The sequence below is a fragment of the Platalea leucorodia genome, assembly GCF_965183815.1.
Source record: "Platalea leucorodia genome assembly, chromosome: W".
In the NCBI taxonomy this organism is placed as follows: domain Eukaryota; kingdom Metazoa; phylum Chordata; class Aves; order Pelecaniformes; family Threskiornithidae; genus Platalea; species Platalea leucorodia.
The window spans coordinates 5,308,776-5,328,605 of NC_138859.1; the positions used below are offsets into that span (position 1 = coordinate 5,308,776).

General features: G+C 43.4%; 1 protein-coding gene across 4 annotated transcripts in view; it reads left to right on the top strand.

Moving 5' to 3' along the window:
• Positions 1-19,830, top strand: part of LOC309601576 (zinc finger protein 462-like) — a 111,627-nt gene that overhangs the window by 56,358 nt on the left and 35,439 nt on the right. For 3 of the 4 annotated variants that reach the window (XM_082334664.1, XM_082334666.1, XM_082334665.1), the window contains 3 exons: positions 2,095-2,231; positions 9,707-9,930; positions 13,549-13,675. In XM_082334664.1, coding sequence (XP_082190790.1) covers positions 2,095-2,231; positions 9,707-9,930; positions 13,549-13,675 — 488 coding nt within the window. Of the gene's footprint in view, positions 1-2,094; positions 2,232-9,706; positions 9,931-13,548; positions 13,676-19,830 lie in introns of those variants that run through there. The other variant, XM_082334667.1, reaches the window with a different exon arrangement.

Consider the following 19,830-nt stretch of genomic DNA (forward strand, 5'->3'; position numbering starts at 1 on the left):
CCCTCATGAGGAAGTTGTAGACAGCAATGAGGTCACCTCTCAGTCTCCTCTAAGCTGAACAAACCTAGTATCCTCAGCCTCTCCTCATAAGTCATGCCCTCTAGTCCTTTCACCATCTTTGTTGCCCTCCTCTGGACACATTCTAATATTTTTATATTATTGTTATATTGTGGACCCCAAAACTGCACACAGTACTCAAGGTGAGGCTGCACCAATGCTGAGTATAGTGGGACAATCACTTCTTTCGACTGGTTAGCTATACTGTGCTTAATAAATTCCAGGATACAGTTGGCCCTTTTGGCCGCCAGGGCACATTGTTGGCTCATATTGAGCTTACCATCAACCAAAACCCCCAGATCCCTTTCTGCAGGGCTGCACTCCAGCCTCTTGTCCCCCAATCTATACATACACGCAGGATTACACCCTCCCAGGTACAGAATCCGGCATTTGTCCTTGTTAAATTTTACACGGTTGGTGATTGCCCAGCACTCTAATCTATCAAGATCTCTCTGTAAGGTCTCCCTACCCTCGAGGGAATCAACAGATCCTCCCAATTTAGTATTGTTGGCAAACTTACTTAGTGTGCACTCAACTCCCGTGTCCAGGTCATTGATAAAAACACTGAGGAGAACTGACCCTAAAATTGAGCCCTGGGGAACTCCACTAGTGACTGACCACCAGCCAGATGTTACCCCATTTACAACTCTATGAGCCTGACCCTTCAGCCAATTGTTCACCCATTGTATTGTGTACATGTCTATCTATATGCTGGACATTAAACATGAGAGACCTCATACAAGAGCAGCCTCAAGTTATACATCCATAAGGGATCAGGCTTTGTTGCTTCAGCTCCTTGCCCAGTTACATGGCATAATTTGCTGTTTAATTCCAGATTACTATTACTATCACTGCTCCAGATTATTATTTGTTTTAAGCATTTGCAACTCTTGACATGTCCAATGTATCTTTTCACATTTCCTATTGCCCTTTTCTCCTTCCAGGATTAAACAAAATTGCCTTAAATCAAGCTGTAATTACATGTGTTCATAGTTAGTTAAACAGAGTTGTGTCCTTTATTGTGGTGTCTCAAACTTTCTGGGATTAAGTCTTTCCTCTTTAAATGTATAACATACACACATGAGCTCTCTAAAAAAAAAAAAAACTTCCAGTCACCATAGAGAATTGAACACATGAAAGCATCCACTGAAGTTGATAAAAACTCACCTATTGGCTTCAATGACCATCGGATCAGGCCCAAAGCCAGTTGTGTTAGTAAGTTGTTTTGCATTCAAGCTAACAGACTTGGAGAACTTTCAAAGGGGCTTTAAGTTCTGTAATTTAATGCAGCCAGAAGCTTAACCTCTTGCAAGCTTTAGCACTACTCCAGGAAAAAAAATGACCTAATTCCCCCAAGTTTACAAACAAACACCTCTCATTTTAGTACTTGACCTTGTGGCTAGATAGATGCATAGTTAATTTCCTCTGCATGTATGTCTCTTGTATCTTTTAAGTATGCAGCTAATGGTATGAGATTTGTTGTGCAAAGTACTGTTCATTTGTGGAGTATTCTCAGTCTTGCATTTTCAGGTCCTCATAATTGAGGCTTTCAAACTTATCAACTTGGTGTCAAACTTACTGTAGGTGCAAGTCTATTTCATATCTTGAATCTGAACATTTCAGCTGTTGTGGGGCTAGTCCTACAAAGAGAGAGGTTGTCGAGGAATTTTTTTTTCCCATCAGAAATAAGTTTTTTTTCACCCTTCAAAGTCTGGGACAGTTGAAAGGATTTTACTCAACTTGCTAAAATGTCTCTCTTTGCCAAATAATGAGCACAAAAGTTGGAAATACTTTTGCCATCTTAACTACAGCAATGTGACTATAGAGCAATCATTGCAAAATAATATCTTGTGCAGAATGTGTGTTCAGTTACTTAAGGATATGAGCATGCAAATACCTATGCTCCATGTGAGTAGTCCTGAAATGCCATGTGTATCTGTACCATTTTATACAACACTTCTGTAATAGAGCTGTGACACTTCAGTGTTCCATACACACCTCTTCTGACTGCTTCCATGTCTCCCTCCCATTTCACAGATCTGCTTTTACTATGCACGTGGAAGCTGGGCATTCGGCAGTTCCTGAGGAAGGACCCAAAGACCTTCGTTGTCCTCTTTGCCTATATCACACCAAATACAAATGTAACATGATTGATCATATAGTTCTGCACAGAGGTAAAGATGTCCCTGTATATATCTATATCTGACAAAGAGAATGCTGAACAGAACGCCACTCTTTCAGATTGATCCATTAAGATTTTTCTCTGTATGTGAGCTCAGATATGGTGAATAGATCAGGCCTAAGTATATGTTATTTCTTTTCTGTGAAATATAAAGTTTACCAATGTAGAAGTGGGGCAGATGTAAATTCTTTTTAAGCTTTTCCTCTAGAGAGGTCAACAGTTGTCAAGTACCTATGTCCTGGTTTCGGCTGGGATAGAGTTAATTTTCTTCTTAGTAGCTGGTATAGTTTTGGATTTAGGATGAGAATAATGTTGATAACACACTGATGTTTTAGTTGTTGCTGAGCAGTGCTCACACTGGTCAAGGACTTCTCAGCTTCCCATGCTCTGCCCGGTGCACAAGCAGCTGGGAGGGGGCACAGCCAGGACAGCTGGCCCAGCCTGGCCAAAGGGCTATGCCATACCGTGTGGCGTCATGCTCAGTATATAAACTGGGGGAGTTGGTGAGGAGGGAGTGATCGCTGCTCGGGGCTGGGCTGAGCATCAGTCAGTGGGTGGTGAGCAATTGCATCCTACATCACTTGTTTTGTATATTCTTTTATCATCATCATCATCATCATTATTAATATTATTATTATTATTATTATTATTATTATTATTTTCTCTTCCTCTGCTGTCCTATTAAACTGTCTTTATCTCAACCCACGGGTTTTACTTTTTTTTTTTGATTCTTTCCCCCATCCCACCTGGGTGGGGGGAGGGTGTGTGGTGCTTAGCTGCCGACTGGGGTTAGACCACAACATGGTCTTTAGCAAGAGTTAGACTAATTTACAACTAGACCGAGGTTGTTTCCTATGTATGTGTTTCTAAAGGGCTTGTTATCATAAACACTGTGGTAGGATGTATCATCAATTAACTCTAGAGGCTTAAAAATATCCCTTGACTGCTTGCTTGAAATTTCTCTCTTCATAACATCTTCCTCACCCATTCTTAGGAACAAGACAAAAATTAGAATGTTTATTTTTTTCTTTAAGACTCCCCCCCCTTTTTTTTCTTTTAGTCCAGCTAAAAGCAGGATTAGGGATTCCTATTCTATTAACTACAGGCAAGCTCAGAAAAGGCATCTTTTGTGGTACTCTGGGCTGAGATTCCTGCTGTTGTGGGTTAACCCCAGTGGGCAGCTAAGTCCCACGCAGCCGCTCACTCACTCCCCCTCCAGTGGGATGGGGGAGAGAATCAGAAGGGTAAAAGGGAGAAAACTCGTGGGTTGAGATACAGACAGTTTAATAGGGAAAGCAAAAGCTGTGCGCACAAGCAAAGCAAAGCAAGGAATTCATTCACTACTTCCCATCGGCAGGCAGGTGTTCAGCCATCCCCAGGAAAGCAGGGCTTCATCGTGCGTAACAGTTACTTGGGAAGATAAATGCCATAACTCTGAATGTCCCCCCTTCCTTCTTCTTCCCAAAGCTTTTATTGCTGAACATGACTTCATATGGCATGGAATATCCCTTTGGTCATTTGGGGTCAGCTGTCCCAGCTGTGTCCCCTCCCAACTTCTTGTGCACCCCCAGCCTACTTGCTGGTGGGGTAGTGTGAGAAGCAGAAAAGGCCTTGACTCTGTGTCAGCACTGCTCAGCAATAACTAAAACATCCCTGTGTTACCAAGACTGTTTTCAGCACAAATCCAAAACATAGCCCCATACTAGCTACTATGAAGAAAATTAACTCTATCCCAGCCAGACCCAGTAGACCTGCCCACAGCTATCACACTTAATGCTTGTAGGTCTGTTGGCTGCCAAAATTCAAACTTGTGTGTCGGGATAGTACTCTGCCTGCTTGCAGGTTGGGCAGAGTTTTTGAGTATTGTATTCCTGGTGAGCAAAAATGTTTCACATGCCATCTTTTTCTTGGAGGAGCTTCTGGTGTTGCAATCACTGTCATAATCCCTTGTAGCAAACCACTTTTCAATGCTGGTTATTTAGACTCCTTCCTGTACCAAGGCAGTGAAGTAGATGTATATCATTCAAACTTCTTTCTCCTGTAAAGGCTATTTTGAAAGGAGCATTTGAGAAACAGGCTAAGGACTGTTCAAGGACCCAAAAGGCGTATAACAAAGCTGTCTTAGTAAGCGTAAGGGTTCAAGAGGTGCTTTTACTTGGGTGCGAGCTTGTCCTTGAAGGTATCATAGTGTTGTATTTTGTCCAGCTTTAGGGCATGCTCCAGGATTACTCCTCTGGAGGTGGGTTTGGAAATCGGGGGGTGGGGCGGGGGGTGGAATGGGGCAGGGAACACAAACCCTGGGGCTCCAAATACTGACTTAGGCGCATCTTGTGAGATAGTGTTCTTTGGTTTGTGGTTGTGCCCAAGATCAAGTGGAGAAGGTCTGACAGTTCAAATGCAAATAAACAGAGAGAGGGAGATCTTGCTGGGCCTAGTTAGGCAAACTTCCAGCAAAAGTATACAATGCTAAGAATGTCGAGATGCAACAGTAGAGTAGCACTTCATGGGTTCGAGCACTTGTGCTGGCTTTACAGAGCTGTTTCTGAGCAAATGCTAGGAAGCAGGGGTGGTTACCTCCTGAATATGTGACACCGCATCTGTTCTTTTGTATAGCTGTAGCTTCAGTTGCACAAAGCACCCTTGAGCCCTTGTGCTGCTGAAACAAAACTGTAGTAGGAAGGGATGTGATTATACACTCACTAGAGTGTTGGGGGAGGTAAAACAGAATAAAGGCTTTAAATGCAAATGAAAATTTTGCCCTGAGGGAAGGGCAAGGATTTTTCTCAGGCATGCAGCACCCAGACTGTAAAGGAATTAAGGTCCTTTCTTAAAATTTTTCTTTCTGGTGTATATATCCAGATTAAAACCTATTGTTGTGTCTAATTGTGGCAGCTAAAGCAGAGGACTTTGACGGGGTTTAATGTGCAGAGAAAGAAGGTGCTGCTGTGCAGACAGGACTGAGGGATATTGCACAGTCTCGGAGAGCCTTCCTTACTTGTAGCCATTTGGATTGATAAAACAAGGATGGTCTCAAGCTGTGGTCTAAGCACATTTGTTCTCCAGGTAGAGGAAGCAGTACATTGTATAAAGTCAGAAGATTGAAGGTTTTGATCCATTTTCTGTATTATCTTTTCTCCTATGCAAAAATTCCTCCAGCAAAGTGAGAAAACAGTTATAGATCTCTAACTTACATTATAGCTTTCAAAATGGTGGCATCCCAAGTCCCTGATTTGGCAGCATGCAGTTGAAATGAAGACTATTATTTGCCTCTTAGTGAATAGCTACAGAAGTTGATTCTTACTGAGCTACAACATTATTAAGTGTTATGGCCAGCAGGATGTTGCCAGTTTGCCACTGAGAGCCTTCTGTCATGTGTCACCTACTCTGCTCAATCAGTTCCTCTGAGTGATTTAACTTTGATTCATAGAATCATAGAAAAGTCTACATTGGAAGTGACTTCTGGAGATCATCTGGTCCAACCATCTGTTGGAAGCAGGACCTTAGATTAGGTTATCCAGGGCCCTGTCAAGCCAAGTCTTGAATATTGAATATGTTTTCATGGTGAAGAATTTTCTTATATCCAGATAGAATTGCCCCTGAAGCAACTTGTGCCCGTTGCCTCTTGTCCTGTCACCACACATCCTTATGAAGGGAGTACCTCCATCTTCTCTATAATTACCTTTTAGGGATTGGTTTGCCTTCATTGTTACCAGGAACACTGCTGTCTCATATTCAGCTTGCTGCCTACCAGGATCCCCAAGTACTTTACAACAGAGTTCCACTCCAGCCAGTTAGACCCCAGCCTGTACTGCTGCTTGGGATTATTCTGTTCCAGGTGCAGGACTTGACATTTATCTTTGTTAAACCTCAATCAATTCTTGTTGGCCTAGTCTTCCAGCCAGTCGAGGTCTCTGTAAGGTTGCTCTTCCTTCTGGTATATCTACCTCTCCCCCCAGTTTGGTGTCATCCGCAAGCTTGGTGAGGGTGTATTCAGTACTGTCATACAGATAATTTATAAAGATATTGAATAGTACCAGACCCAGAATCAACTTCTGAGGAACTCCACTTCTGACTAGCTGCCAGTCTGACTTTTTTACCTCAAAAGGTGGCAGTTAATGGCTCAGTTTAGCCAGTTTTCTACCCATCTTGTGGTCCATCTTTCCAGTCCAAATCTTGCCAGCTTGTCAACAAGGGTGGTGTTGGAGACCATGTCAAAGACCATGCTAAAAATCAAGGTAGATGATGTCCACAGTTCTCCTCTCATCCACTGAGCAAGTTGTTTCATCATAGAAGGCAGTCAGGTTGGTCAAGCACAATTCATCCTTTGTGGGCTGAAGCAGGGAGTGAGTATGGCAATTACAAAGTCAGTAGCTACTTTACAGGCAAACAATGAGAAGAGATTTGGCTCTTGAGTTCCCCTTGGCCTTTATAACAGGCAAATCTTGTGAGGTCTTGAGAGTTCCATAATGGAAACTGAACTCCTGCTCCATGCCCAGCAGAGCTGTTGGCCTTTCATTTAGTCCAGGCAGTGCAATTAATTTTTATTATCCTTTCCAGCAAATTTTCCCATAATGAAATGCCTTTATATTTTTCCAGCACTGAACGCGACCCACCAAGATCAATAGTAGGGCTCCTTGTTTATAATCCTCAAGGCATTTTTTTTTTTTTAGTAATTATTTTACTTTTTTTTCTTGGTATAAATAATTGTTTTGTCCTTCCATTTCATAGAATTGTCATCTGTTTCTCTGGAATAGTAAGCTTTCATATATAAGGGCTTTAGAGTGCTAATGCTTTTTTTTTTTTCCATGTTGTGAGCAAAACATATGTCTGCTTTGACTTTACATACTATAAATATTTAGTGCATTAATTGCTTTTCTATTTAATCTCAGATCTGTATTACAAATAGCCCAAATGTTTCAGTCTAAAGCAGTGATTAAATTTCTTCAGAGATGATGCTGGGGGGGGGCAGAGGTCCCCTCAGTCCTTTTGCTAAACTGTTCCACAGCATGTCATCTTTTTACAGTGCATACATGGTAGCCTTTGTGGGCACTGCTGAACTTTAATGAAATCTGTGTACAGAAGCCAAAGCTAAGTTTCACAATTTCTGGATTGGACTCACCATTTGTTGCAATTTTGCCAGTTGCTCAGATACAATAAGTGTATAAATGAGTAGCCAAATATAGAGAATGGGGGGGTGATGAGAGACAGCTGTTAAAGTGGTCAGAGATTATTAGAGCATCACCTTGCTAAATATGATGTTTTAAATTCAAATCACTTTGCAATTTTTAAGTTAATTGTTTGGATAAAGCTCACTGACATGAATACATGCACATTTAAGTTTTAAGTCATTACTGTCATGGAGCAGCAAGGGCCAGCTGCTCCCCAAGGTCCAGGAAGTAGAGGAGGATAACATGGATAGTAGGGGTGGAGCCTTGCTGGCCAGGGCCCAGCCCCACAGTACCTGAGCAAGGCAAGCATGGCAGACCCAGAGATGATGGCCAGGTTCCACCAAGAGTCCAGATCATCAGGCAAATTTGCAGCAATGATACAGATCCAAGATCAAGCCAGGAAGTTAAACCACAGGTCAGAACCAGATCCAGTGATTGCCAAGCAGGTCCACAGTGATAAGGCAAGTCCAAGATCGGGCTGGGAAGTCAGTCTATGTTGTGTTGCCTGTGATTTGGCAGGTGTGTGTGGGGATGATTGTCAGTGAGATGATGGGTTTTACTGAGGAATTAGGATGGTGCATTGCTCCAAAGTGGTGGATAAAACCTTTTATACCATCTCCTACTTTAGTGTTTTTTAAAATATGTGTCATGTGCTAGAGAAAAATCTAATTTTCAAATGCTTTAAATAGTGTTTCTCTCTTAAAAACTTTTTGTTGGAACTTTTTTCACTTTTAAAAGCAAGTTACCTTATTTCAGTGAATTCAATTGCACAGAGCTGTAAATACTTTTTAAAATATTTTTGTTATGTGTTCAAAATCACAGCTTTAACTCCTGTTATCTCTTAGAGCATGTGCACCCCTGTCCCTTTTCCCACTTGACCCTGAATGGACACAACTTAGCATTTTTTTGCAACAACTTCTTTAGCTGGAGAGGATCCACAAGTTTTCAGGGTCTCATTCAGATATAGTTTTGGGGAAAACTTCCACTTTTTAAAGTGCACAAAGAGAAAGTTCTGAGGTAGGAAAACTTCCATGTTCAAAAAAAGGGGAGGACAGGGAGGAGAACAAACTGAGGAGGGTGGAATATTTAGATGGACTGTGGAAAATTAGGCTCATGAGCAGTGGGGGTTATGCATTGGCCAAAGACAAATGGATGAATTCTGTAGCTCTTGCCTCCCTATAGAAATTGTAAGAAAGAGATGTGTCAATGCACACAAGTCCCCTACCCTTCATGTTTACCCTCTAAGAATCAGGCCTGGGATTATTTTTGTTTGTTTGTTTTAAGATATCATTAATGATGATCTTCATGAGGAAGATCAAACTCTTCCTTTAATCTGCAGTCCATAAGGAATAATAGTACTACATTTCAGTGTTCTACTTCAAAAGGACAGTTGAGTAACAAAAGCTGTAGTGAAGTTCTTCTGGTGACCCTCTGCCGAAAGGTCAAATTTGGGATTTCCCCTGCATGCACAGCTCAGAGAACAACAGTGGATGAATGTTTCATACATCAGGATTCTGGCTCTATAGAAAGACTGAAATTAATTATGCTGCCCTATTAAAAGTGTGTGTTTTGCATGAGAGGAAGGAAGTAGAGAGTTTAATAACTCAGTGAGAGCATTTTCAATACATGCTTGTAGCATAATCAGAATTGTGGGAAGCATGAAATTAAGTATGTGTAGATTTTGAATCTTAACTATTAAAAAGCTGAGGGTGTACTGAAAGTTTCTGCCCCTGGCTGATCTCTGCACAACCACCTTCAGGAGAAGATACTGTTGCACACCACCTCTCGCTCCCCCAGTGAGTAGCATTAAATGTGATGGTGAGAATACCAGCTCTGATCATCAGAAGCTGAGAGGGTGATGTACTGGGAATCACCCTACATGCTCCCTGTATATTACAGTTCTAGTGCCTTTACTGGCTTCTGTCATGTATTGAACCAGAATGGAGCTTGGTCTGACTGATTTATGTCTGCTTTTATATTCCTAGGCTCTGCTACTCTGTCTCACAAATCAGCACTCTTATCTGCCCCAAATCTCTTCTTCCCATCCTGTTCACCTAATGAGTGGTTGCATTTGCAAGGACACTTGCATTTGTAGTCATGTAGAATTAACCCTGTCTGTATAGAAAAGGAATTTTCTTGTATTTATTTCTTTGTTGGTCCAGTTTTAGCTTGGTAGATGGATTGCATACACAAATAGCAGATCCTGTTTCTTGCATGGGTGGTATGTTACAAGCTGTTGACACATTGCCTGATGGTTTTTATTTCTTAAAACTTAATAAACATTCCCCTCTCCCCACAGAAGAGCGGGTTGTTCCCATTGAAGTTTGCCGTTCCAAACTGTCAAAATACTTGCAGGGAGTTGTTTTCCGCTGTGATAAGTGTACCTTTACCTGCTCCAGTGATGAGAGTTTGCAGCAACACATAGAGAAGCACAATGAACTTAAACCTTACAAATGTCAACTCTGCTACTATGAGACCAAACACACAGAGGAGCTGGACACTCATCTTCGAGATGAGCACAAGGTAACATCTAAAGGGATTTAATTTGTAACAATCTACTTCTTTCAAATGCTATATCTAGTTTATTTGCATGTCCACTCTGAATAGCCAACCTGCTTTTTTTTTTTTTTTTTCCAAAATTTGGAGAAGACTCCTGTGCTGAACTTCAATTTCTCTCAAGTTCTGTATTTTTTTCAGAAAAAGCATTTGTGTATATTGTGAGGGTTTTTTTAAGTTATGAAACAACATTAAGGCTGTGTGATTCAGACACTCTAAGACACAGGAGCTTCCAAAGCATAAGATTGCTCTGGCAACTTGAGCAAAGTGACATGCCATGCATACTTTAATAACACAAGGCAGTACATTCCAGTTTACATTTAACAAGGGAAAGATAGAAGCTTGTTATACTTACTGCTTAAGTTAAGGCTGCTTTGGTGTTTGTGTGGAACCTTCTGAGTGCAGACTTGATCCATACTTGGAGAAGTCACTAGAAAGCTTTCCACAGACTTCTGTCTGCTTTGGATTTCTGTAGTTCTCAGCTGTGTTGCTGTGAGAGTAGCAAACTTCTAGAACTGAGGCATGTTTACAGAGTATTTTTTTTGTCAGTTTGTGGAGAGGGAATTGAATCATTGAATCCATCTATCAGGAGCTGAGCTGCCTGATTCTCACTAAAAACTTGTTCACACTTTGTTGACTGAACAACATTTTGGCCCCCCCCAAAATAATTGACAAAATGAGTGTCAAAAGTACCAGCAAAACTGACTGCATTTTAAAAATGAACACTGTGAACTTATGTTGGCTTAGTATACTTGTCTCCCTTTATTGCTCCTTATTGCTACTTGAGAATCTTTCTACAGTTTAATTGGTATCTGAAATGTTGCACATCTCCCAGTGACCACAGCAAGGGTCCTAGGACATCCAAGCAGCACTGTTCCCCACCCCTCTGAGTGAGCGCATCAGGCTGGGAAGATTTTCCCTCTACTTGGGTCTCCCTTCTCTCCAATAAAAACCTGAAGTGATTTCTCCCAGTAGTAAGGATTATTTTCCCCCTATCTTTCTTTAATCATTTCTAAATGTTATCTGGCTAATTTGTGCCCACTCTCTGGGCTCAGGTGCACGATTGGCTTACTGCATCTTAAAGAGTTTCTGTGCATGAGCTGAGTCACAGTAAGTGCCATGCATGTGGCTTTCTTTACTTAAATCTAATAATAGGTAACTTGTTAAGTCAGAACATGTCAACACAGCTGTCAGTTCTAGGAACATGATGCTAACACACTGCTGTATTTAGGGTAGCTTGCTATTTGCTGATATGCCACTGTGTGGTGGGTTGATCTTGGATGTCAGGGAGAGGCCCACCCAGTCACTCTCTCACTCCCCCTCCTCAAACAGGACAGGGGGAGTATTGTGGGTTAACCCCAGTGGGCAGCTCAGCCCCACACAGCCACTCACTCACTTCCCCTCCAGTGAGCTAGAGGAGAGAATTGGAAGGGTAAAAGTGAGAAAACTCGTGGGTTGAGATAAAGACAGTTTTAATAGGGAAAGCAAAAGCTGTGCGCACAAGCAAAGCAAAGCAAGGAATTCATTCACTCCTTCCCATCGGCAGGCAGGTGTTCAGCCATCCCCAGGAAAGCAGGGCTCCATCACGCGTAACGGTTACTTGGGAAGACAAACACCATAACTCTGAACATCCCCCCTTTCCTTCTTCTTCCCCCAGCTTTATATTGCTGAGCATGAGGTCATATGGTATGGAATAGCCCTTTGGTCAGTTGGGGTCAGCTGGCCCAGCTGTGTCCCCTCCTTGTGTCCCCTTCTTGTGCACCCCCAGCCTACTCGCTGGTGGGGTGGTGTGAGAAGAAGAAAAGGCCTTGATGCTGTGTAATCATTGCTCAGCAATAATTAAAACATCTCTGTGTTACCAACACTGTTTTCAGCACAAATCCAAAACATAGCCCCATACTAGCTACTATGAAGAAAATTAACTCTATTCCAGCCAGACCCAGTACAGGGAGAAAATATAATGAAAAAGCTCATGGATCAAGATAAAGACAGGGAGATCACTTACCAGTTGCTGTCAGGGGCAAAACAAACTTGACTTGGGGAAAATTAAGTTAATTTATTGACAATTAAAATAGAGTTGGATGGTGAGAAACAAAGATACCTTAAACACCTTCCCCCCCACCCCAGCCTATTTTTCCCAAGCTCAACTTTACTCCTTCCTTCCCAATTCCTCTACCTTCTCCCCCCACCCCAAGTGGCGCAGCGGATATGGGGAATGGGGATTGCAGTCATTTCATAACAGTTCCTCTCTGTCGCTCCTTCCTCCTCACACTTTTCCTCAGCTCCATCGTAGGGTCCCTCCCACAGGGCGCGCAGTCCTTCACAAACTGTTCCAGCATGGGTCCTCTCCACAGGTTGCAGTTCCTGTCAGGAGAGCCTGCTTCTGCATGGGCTCTCCATGGGCAGCAGTTCATTCAGGGAATATCCACCTGCTCTGGTGTGGTCCTTTCCATAGGCTGCAGGGGAATCTCTGCTCTGGTGCCTGGAGCACCTACTTCCCCTCCTTCTTCTCTGGCCTTGGTGTCTGCAGCATTGTTTCTCACATTTTTTTTTCCTCACTCCTCACACTGCCATGCAGTGTTTTACCCTTTCTTAAATATGTTATTATAGAAGCACCACTGGCTTCGCTGATTGGCTCAGCTTTAGCCAGCCGTGGGTCCATTGTGGAGCTGGCTAGAATTGGCTCTGTCTGGCACAGGGCAGCTCCTGATCTCTTCTCACAATATGTACTGTCTTAAGTTATATGTTTGTATTGGGTGGACGTGGCAAGGTTTTTGTGGCGGGGGGGGGGGGCTGCAGGGGTGGCCTCTGTGGAGGGAGTTCAGGAGCTGCCCTGTGCCGGACAGAGATGGTTCCAGCCAGCTCAGTAATGGACCCACCACTGGCCAAAATTGAGCCCATGAGTGAAGCTGGTGGCACCTCTGTGATAACATATTTTAAAAAGGGCAGAAAATGACGGAGAGAGTAGGTGGGAATGCAGAGAGAACGAGGAAATGAGAGGAGGAGGGAATTGGGGGGGAAACAACAGAGGAGTAGGAGGTGCTCCATGGTGGAGCGGATACTCTCAAAGAGACTCGAGTCTATGGAGAACCCACACGAGGGCAGCTATTCCCCCGTTCCATGCCCCCCACCCCCAAATGTCCATAAGAACAGCTGATGACTTGGGCTCTGTCTGTCAAAGTGGTCACTCAAGTCCCATCTTTTCACACATGAAGCTGAATAAAGCATTCACAAAGGATTTTTCTGCAGTGATGGTGTGCAATAGCGATGCTTGATCCTATCAGTTTTACACTCCCATGAAAGGAGGGTGCTTAGCATTGCTTGGATTTTTTACTTTCAATACCTCAAAATGAGGGAAGCTTCTCAAATAAAAGGATCATTTTGAGAAGCAAAATGGAGAAATTTAGTATAAAAAAGGAAAGAAGAATCGTTAATAGTGAACGTAATTGTGCTTGAAGGGAAATGAGTATTAAATTGACTAGGTGCCCGATAAATTTCCCATTTCAGCCTATAGCTTTGTTGGTGGGTTGTTTTTTTCAATAGTTGATGATGGTTTTTATTGTTGACAAAAAAATTTCTTTTAAGGTGAGTCGTAATTTTGAGCTGGTTGGATGGGTTAACTTGGATCAGCTGGAACAAATGAAGGGAAAACCAGAGAGCTCCAGCAGCGATGAGGAAGAAAAAGAGTTAAGCCACAAGACTGAAGAGAGAGGTCAGTATAGTTGCTTTTTCTTTTATGCTGGATACTGTAATGGACCCTGCCAGTTCCATCAAGCAAGATCAACTGTTGACTCTACAGCAGATTCCTTAAGTCGTGGAAGCTTGTCAGTATGGGCAAAATGGAGCTTTTGTCAAGACACTTCCTGGAGGAATTTTGTGTTTCTAATGCTTATAACAAGATTTCTGTTAAAGAAAACCAAATCATGCTTCAAAAAAAATGTTACGAGAAAATACTGGTAACATCTGTGACTGTGCAGATAACATCTATGAGGGCTTAGAAAAATACATAAGTGGAGTATTTTAGTGGGCTGTCAGATTATTCTGTGTTGGTAACCCATGTTCAGCTTTGCTGCTCCACATTATACCAGTGAGGGCTACAGTTCAGTGGCCAAGCTTATTTTGCGGTTATTGTCTGCTCACTGTCTGCCCAGTGCTTACAAAGCATTCCTTCCCTCCTCTTTGTGAGAGTTGACCCTTTTGCCATCACTTTGGTCAGCAACTCTGAAGCCAGGGTAGTTCCATTCCTTACCTCCAAATCACCGATCCAACTGTGTACTTTACATTTGTGCCTAAATTCGCATCTATGAATAATCCCACTGAGTTCAGTAAGTCTTATTCATGTGTTTATTGTTCAGATGGTTAGCTGAGTAGGGATAAAGAAAGGCAGTTCTTGGTGAACTGGACTGTGAGGGGGGGTTGTGAGTTTTTGTGTTTGTTTGGGTCTTTTTTGCCTTTAATATTAAAATCATTTTAGTGCAAATATCTGGTCCTGACTGGAATACTCCATGTATTCTCACAATCTGCTCTATAGTGCATGACTTTTAGAATCGTTTAGGTTGGAAAAGACCCTTAAGATCATCAAGTCCAACCATTAACCTAGCACTGCCAAGTCCACCACTAAACCATGTCCCTAAGTGCCACATCTGCGCGTCTTTTAAATACCTCCAGGGATGGGGACTCAACCACTTCCCTGGGCAGCCTGTTCCAGTGCCTGACTGCCCTTTCAGCGAAGAAGTTTTTCCTGATATCCAATCCCCTGGCGCAGCTTGAGACCATTTCCTCTTGTCCTATGTCATGGTTTAACCCCACCCAGCAATTAAGCACCACGCAGCCGCTCGCTCACTCCCCCTTCCCTGGTGGGATGAGAGAGAGAATCGGAAGAGTAAAAGTGAGAAAACTCATGGGTTGAGATAAGAACAGTTTAATAATTGAAATAAACCAAAGTAAAGTAGTAGTAGTAGTAGTAATAATAATTATAATAATATACAAAGCAAGTGATGCATGATGCAATTGCTCACCACCTGCTGACCGATGCCCAGCCCGTCCCTGAGCAGCAGTCCCCACCTCCCGACCAACTTCCCCCAGCTTATATAATGAGCATGACGCCACACGGTATGGCATAGCCCTTTGGCCAGTCTGGGCCAGCTGTCCTGGCTGTGCCCCCTCCCAGCTTCTTGTGCACCTGGCAGACCATGGGAAGCTAAAAAGTCCTTGACCAGTGTGAGCACTGCTCAGCAACAACTAAAACATCAGTGTGTTATCAACATTATTCTCATCCTAAATCCAAAACACAGCACTATGCCAGCTACTAAGAAGAAAATTAACTCTATCCCAGCTGAAACCAGGACATCCTATCACTTGTTACTTGGGAAAAGAGACCGACCCCCACCTCGCTACAACCTCCTTTCAGGTAGTTGTAGAGACCGATAAGGTCTCCCCTGAACCTCCTTTTCTCCAGGATAAACAGCCCCAGCTCCCTCAGCCGCTTCTTGTATGACTTATGCTCTAGACCCTTCACCAGCTTCCTTGCCCTTCTTTGGACACGCTCCAGCACCTCCATGTCTTTCTTTTCTGTTAAAGACTACACTGAGGGCAATGGGCGGTGGGACATTCAAACACTGGGATACACATTCAGCAAAGGCCACCTGGTTAGTCAACACCAGGGGATCTGCCAATCGAGCTGGCCCTGCCCAGTCAAAATTTTTACGTACTGTAGAGGAGGATAAAGTCCCTGTAGTGCACCTAAAAAATATGCTGGGGAAGACGGTCTGGGTTACTCCTGCCTCGGGCAAAGCTGAAACTTTTTTGTGGGGTTAATAAGATGGTTCATACGTTCCATCAGCATGGAGAGGAACAGATAATAGCCTTTCTGCAAAGTATACTGCCATGTCTTGCCCTGCAATGCTATTTCACTTCTAACCCTGTTCTTTTTTTTGGCTGTTGCAGCCCCAGACAGGAACACAAATAGAACATGGCACACTTCTGACTTCTCCCTCCTCAGTTAGTCAGCCAGCCGGAGCTTTTTGAAATGTTCTGTAAGGTCATTGACCTAAGGACAAGGAAACACATAGAGCACCAGCCTGCACCCCACAATGGTCTTACAGGTAGCTGCAAGATCCCCCACAACCATGGGCAAAGGGAGCTCCCCCGCAACCACCTGTCTTCTCTGTGTGACACTTACTTACCTTGAAATCCAGTTTGCGGTGCATGCACCTATTGGCGGGATCTTCTGGTTCACGTGGTCTTGTTGGAGAATGCTTTTGGGTCTTTTCCTTATTGTCCCCATGCACTGGTTCTTCTGAAGCTGGCATTTTGTTCTGATTTTCCATTTTCACAGACAGCACTGCCTGTGTCTTGCAGCACTGTGCAAAGCCCAAAGTCTTCCCCAGTAATACTGCATGGTCATCCTGTTGGACTGGGCCCAGATGCCAGGGCCTCTCAGTCCAGCTCAGAGGATTAGTCTCTTCTTTGCACATGACAGGGTTTGTGCAGGATGTCCCTTGGTGGGCCTCCTAGGAGGGGTCCATAGCCCTCAGGCCTCTCTGTGCCACTGCCCCACCCTGCCCTCTTGAAGGTCCTCACCACTGCCACCCCAGACATGTCAAGGCTTGTTCTGCAGCCTTGCAAAGTGGGAGGCCCCAAACCTGCCTTTTACTTTTGCTGAATTATGTTCTGTTCACATTTAAACTTTAATCATTCATGCTATTAGCTCTTATTAAAGAATGTTTTATCCATTTTATACATATGCTTTTACAGATATATATATTTAATTTCTATATCTTTATAAATGTGTATATATATAGACACATAAATAAATATATCTATAAAATAGTGCATTTATGCATAAATAAAATTTATGTTATATTTATATTAGGTATATTTATTTATATTAGGTATATTATATTATAGTTTGGGTTGGAAGGGACTTTTGAAGATCATCTAGTCCCCTGCCATGGGCAGAGACATCATTCACTAGACCAGGTTGCTCAAAGCCCTGTCCAACCTGACTTTGAACACTTCCAATGATGGGGCATCCATAACTTCTCTGGGCAACCTGTTCCAGTGTCTCGCCACCCTCATCATAAAAAAATTTCTTCCTTATGTCCAATCTAAATCTACCTTCTTTCAGTATAAAGTATTAATTATTGTCAGGCTAAGCCTGGAAGCAGGGTTTTGCTGGGACCATGTTTTTTTCACAGTGGTATTCTGCCAGTGCAAGGTACTGCTCAGTACTGCATCCTAACCTGCAGTGTTCACTGGTGATAGAAGTATATTGTGGTTATTATAGAACATAGCAGGAGTAGTAACACTGTTGCTTTCCTCATTTAATCTAAAAAATTATCATTTATTAAAAAAAAAAAAGAAGCATTGGAATTTCCTACCATTTGCTTCCAATGTGCTTTTTCCCCTTCCAGGGATCTTGTCTATTTTGATCTTTCACTTCTTAATTTAGACTTCTGGAAGGTTTTGGAAATGCAGAATATTAACCTTTCCTTTATTGTAATGAAGTATAGTCTTTGCAGTGAAGTAGGAATGCAGACTTTTTTTTTTTCTCTATCAATGCTCTGAAAGACAAGATGGATCTTTTAGGATGCTTAGCATAGAACTAACAAGGGAATTTATTCTTTTATATTTTTAGTTATGCGCATAGCGGTGCCCCAGCCAATGCATGGAGGACCCCGATACAGAGGAAAGCAGGGTTTATATATGTTACAATACAGTTGTGTAGACCAATCAAATTACTCATATTAAGGGGTGGGCTAATCAGTTACTATTGCTCACGTAATTGGTATGTGCTTGTCCCATGCAGGATCAGTACATGCTTGTCCCGTGCAGGTGGTACAGACGTCAGTGGTGTGTTAATCCTCATTGTTCTAAACCGATGTCCCGTGCAGGTGGGGGGTTTATCCTGGATTCTGGTTGATTGCAGTTCTGGCCGTAGTTATATGCCTGGTTTCATTGAAGGGTAAATCTTCTATTGTTTTGTTATTGGTATGGGGCAAGAGCTGGGTTAGGTTGCATCTTCGGGTCATATCGACCCCGAGGTAAAAGCTCATACTCTCAGGTAGTGTTCATTCTTCTAAGCAAGTTGTACTGCAGTTAGCATTTTGTCTTTCACAAGGGCTATGGGCCAGGTGAAGAATAGAGTCAGGACCCTGAATTTTAGGAGAGCAAACTTTCAGTTCTTTAAGGAATTAGTGGATGGGCCCCCCGGGAAACTGCACTCAGGGACAAAGAAGCTGAACAGAGCTGGCAGCTCTTTAAGGACTTTTTTCTTAAACTGCAAGAGCTCTCGATTCCCACGTGCAGGAACTCAGGCAAGGAAGGCAGGAGACCAGCATGGCTGAGTAAGGTCAAACTAAAGCGTAAGAAGGAAATGCACAGGCAATGGAAGCAGGACATGTATCCTAGGAAGAATACAGGGATGCTGCCCGGATGTGTAGGGATGGGATCAGGAAAGCTAAGGCACAGTTGGAGCTGAATTTGGCGAGGGATGTGAAGAATAATAAGAAGGGCTTCTACAGGGACGTTGGTCAGAAAAGGAACTACTGACCAGTCAGCCTCACCTCCGTGCCCAGTAAGATCATGGAACAATCTTCCTGGAAGACATGTTGAAACATATAGAAGACAGGGAGGTGATTAGAGACAGCCAACATGGCTTCACCAAGGGCAAATTGTGCCTGACTCGTCTAGCGGCCTTCTATGATGAAGGGACTGCATCAGTTGACAAGGGAAGAGCTACGGATGTCATCTTCCTGGACTTCTGTAAGGTCTTTGATACGGTCCTCCACAACATTCTGGACACTAAATTGGAGAGATATGGGTTTGACAGATGGGCTGTTAGATGGACAAGGATCTGGCTGGATGGCCATGTCCAAAGAGTTACAGTCAACGGCTCAATGTCCAAGTGGAAAACAGTATCGAGTGGTGTCCCTCGAGGGTCTGTACTGGGACCAGTACTATTTAATATCTTCATCAATGACATAGACAGTGGGATTGAGAGCACCCTCAGCAAGTTGCACATGACACCAAGCTGAGTGGTGCAGTTGATTCGCTAGAGGGAAGGGATGCCATCCAGAGGGACCTGAACAGGCTTGAGGAGTGGGCCCATGCAAATCTCATGAAGATCAACAAGGCCAAGTGCAAGGTCCTGCACCTGGGTTGGGGCAATCCCCGGTATCAATACAGACTGGGGGATGAATGGATTGAGAGCAGCCCTGCCGAGAAGGACTTGGGGATACTGGTGGATAAAAAACTGGACGTGAGCTAGCAATGTTGGCTTGCAGTCCAGAAAGCCAATTGTATCCTGGGCTGCATCAAAAGAAGTGTGGCCAGCAGGTCGAGGGAGGTGATCCCGTCACAAGTGGGGTCCCCCAGGGATCAATATTGGGCCCAACACTATTCAATATCTTCATAAGTGATCTGGATAACGGGATCAAGTGTAGCCTGATGAAGTCTGCAGATGACACCAAACTGAGTGGGGAAGTAGACACTCTGGAAGGGAGAGCCACCCTGCAGGAAGATCTGGATAGGCTGGAAGAGTGGGCTAACAGGAACCTTATGAAGTTTAACAAGGACAAGTGTACGGTCCTGCACCTGGGAAAACATAAACCAGGAGTGCAGCTCAGACTGGGATCCACCTGGCTGGAGAGCAGCTCCGTGGAAAGGGACCCGGGGGTCCTGGTGGGCAGGAAGCTCAACATGAGCGAACAGTGTGCTGCTGCGGCCAAGAGGGCCAATAGGATGCTGGGTTGCATCAAAAAGGGCATCGCCAGCAGAGATAAAGAAGTCATTATCCCTCTCTACTCGGCGCTTGTCAGGCCACACCTGGAATACTGTGTACAGTTCTGGTCCCCGCTATACAAA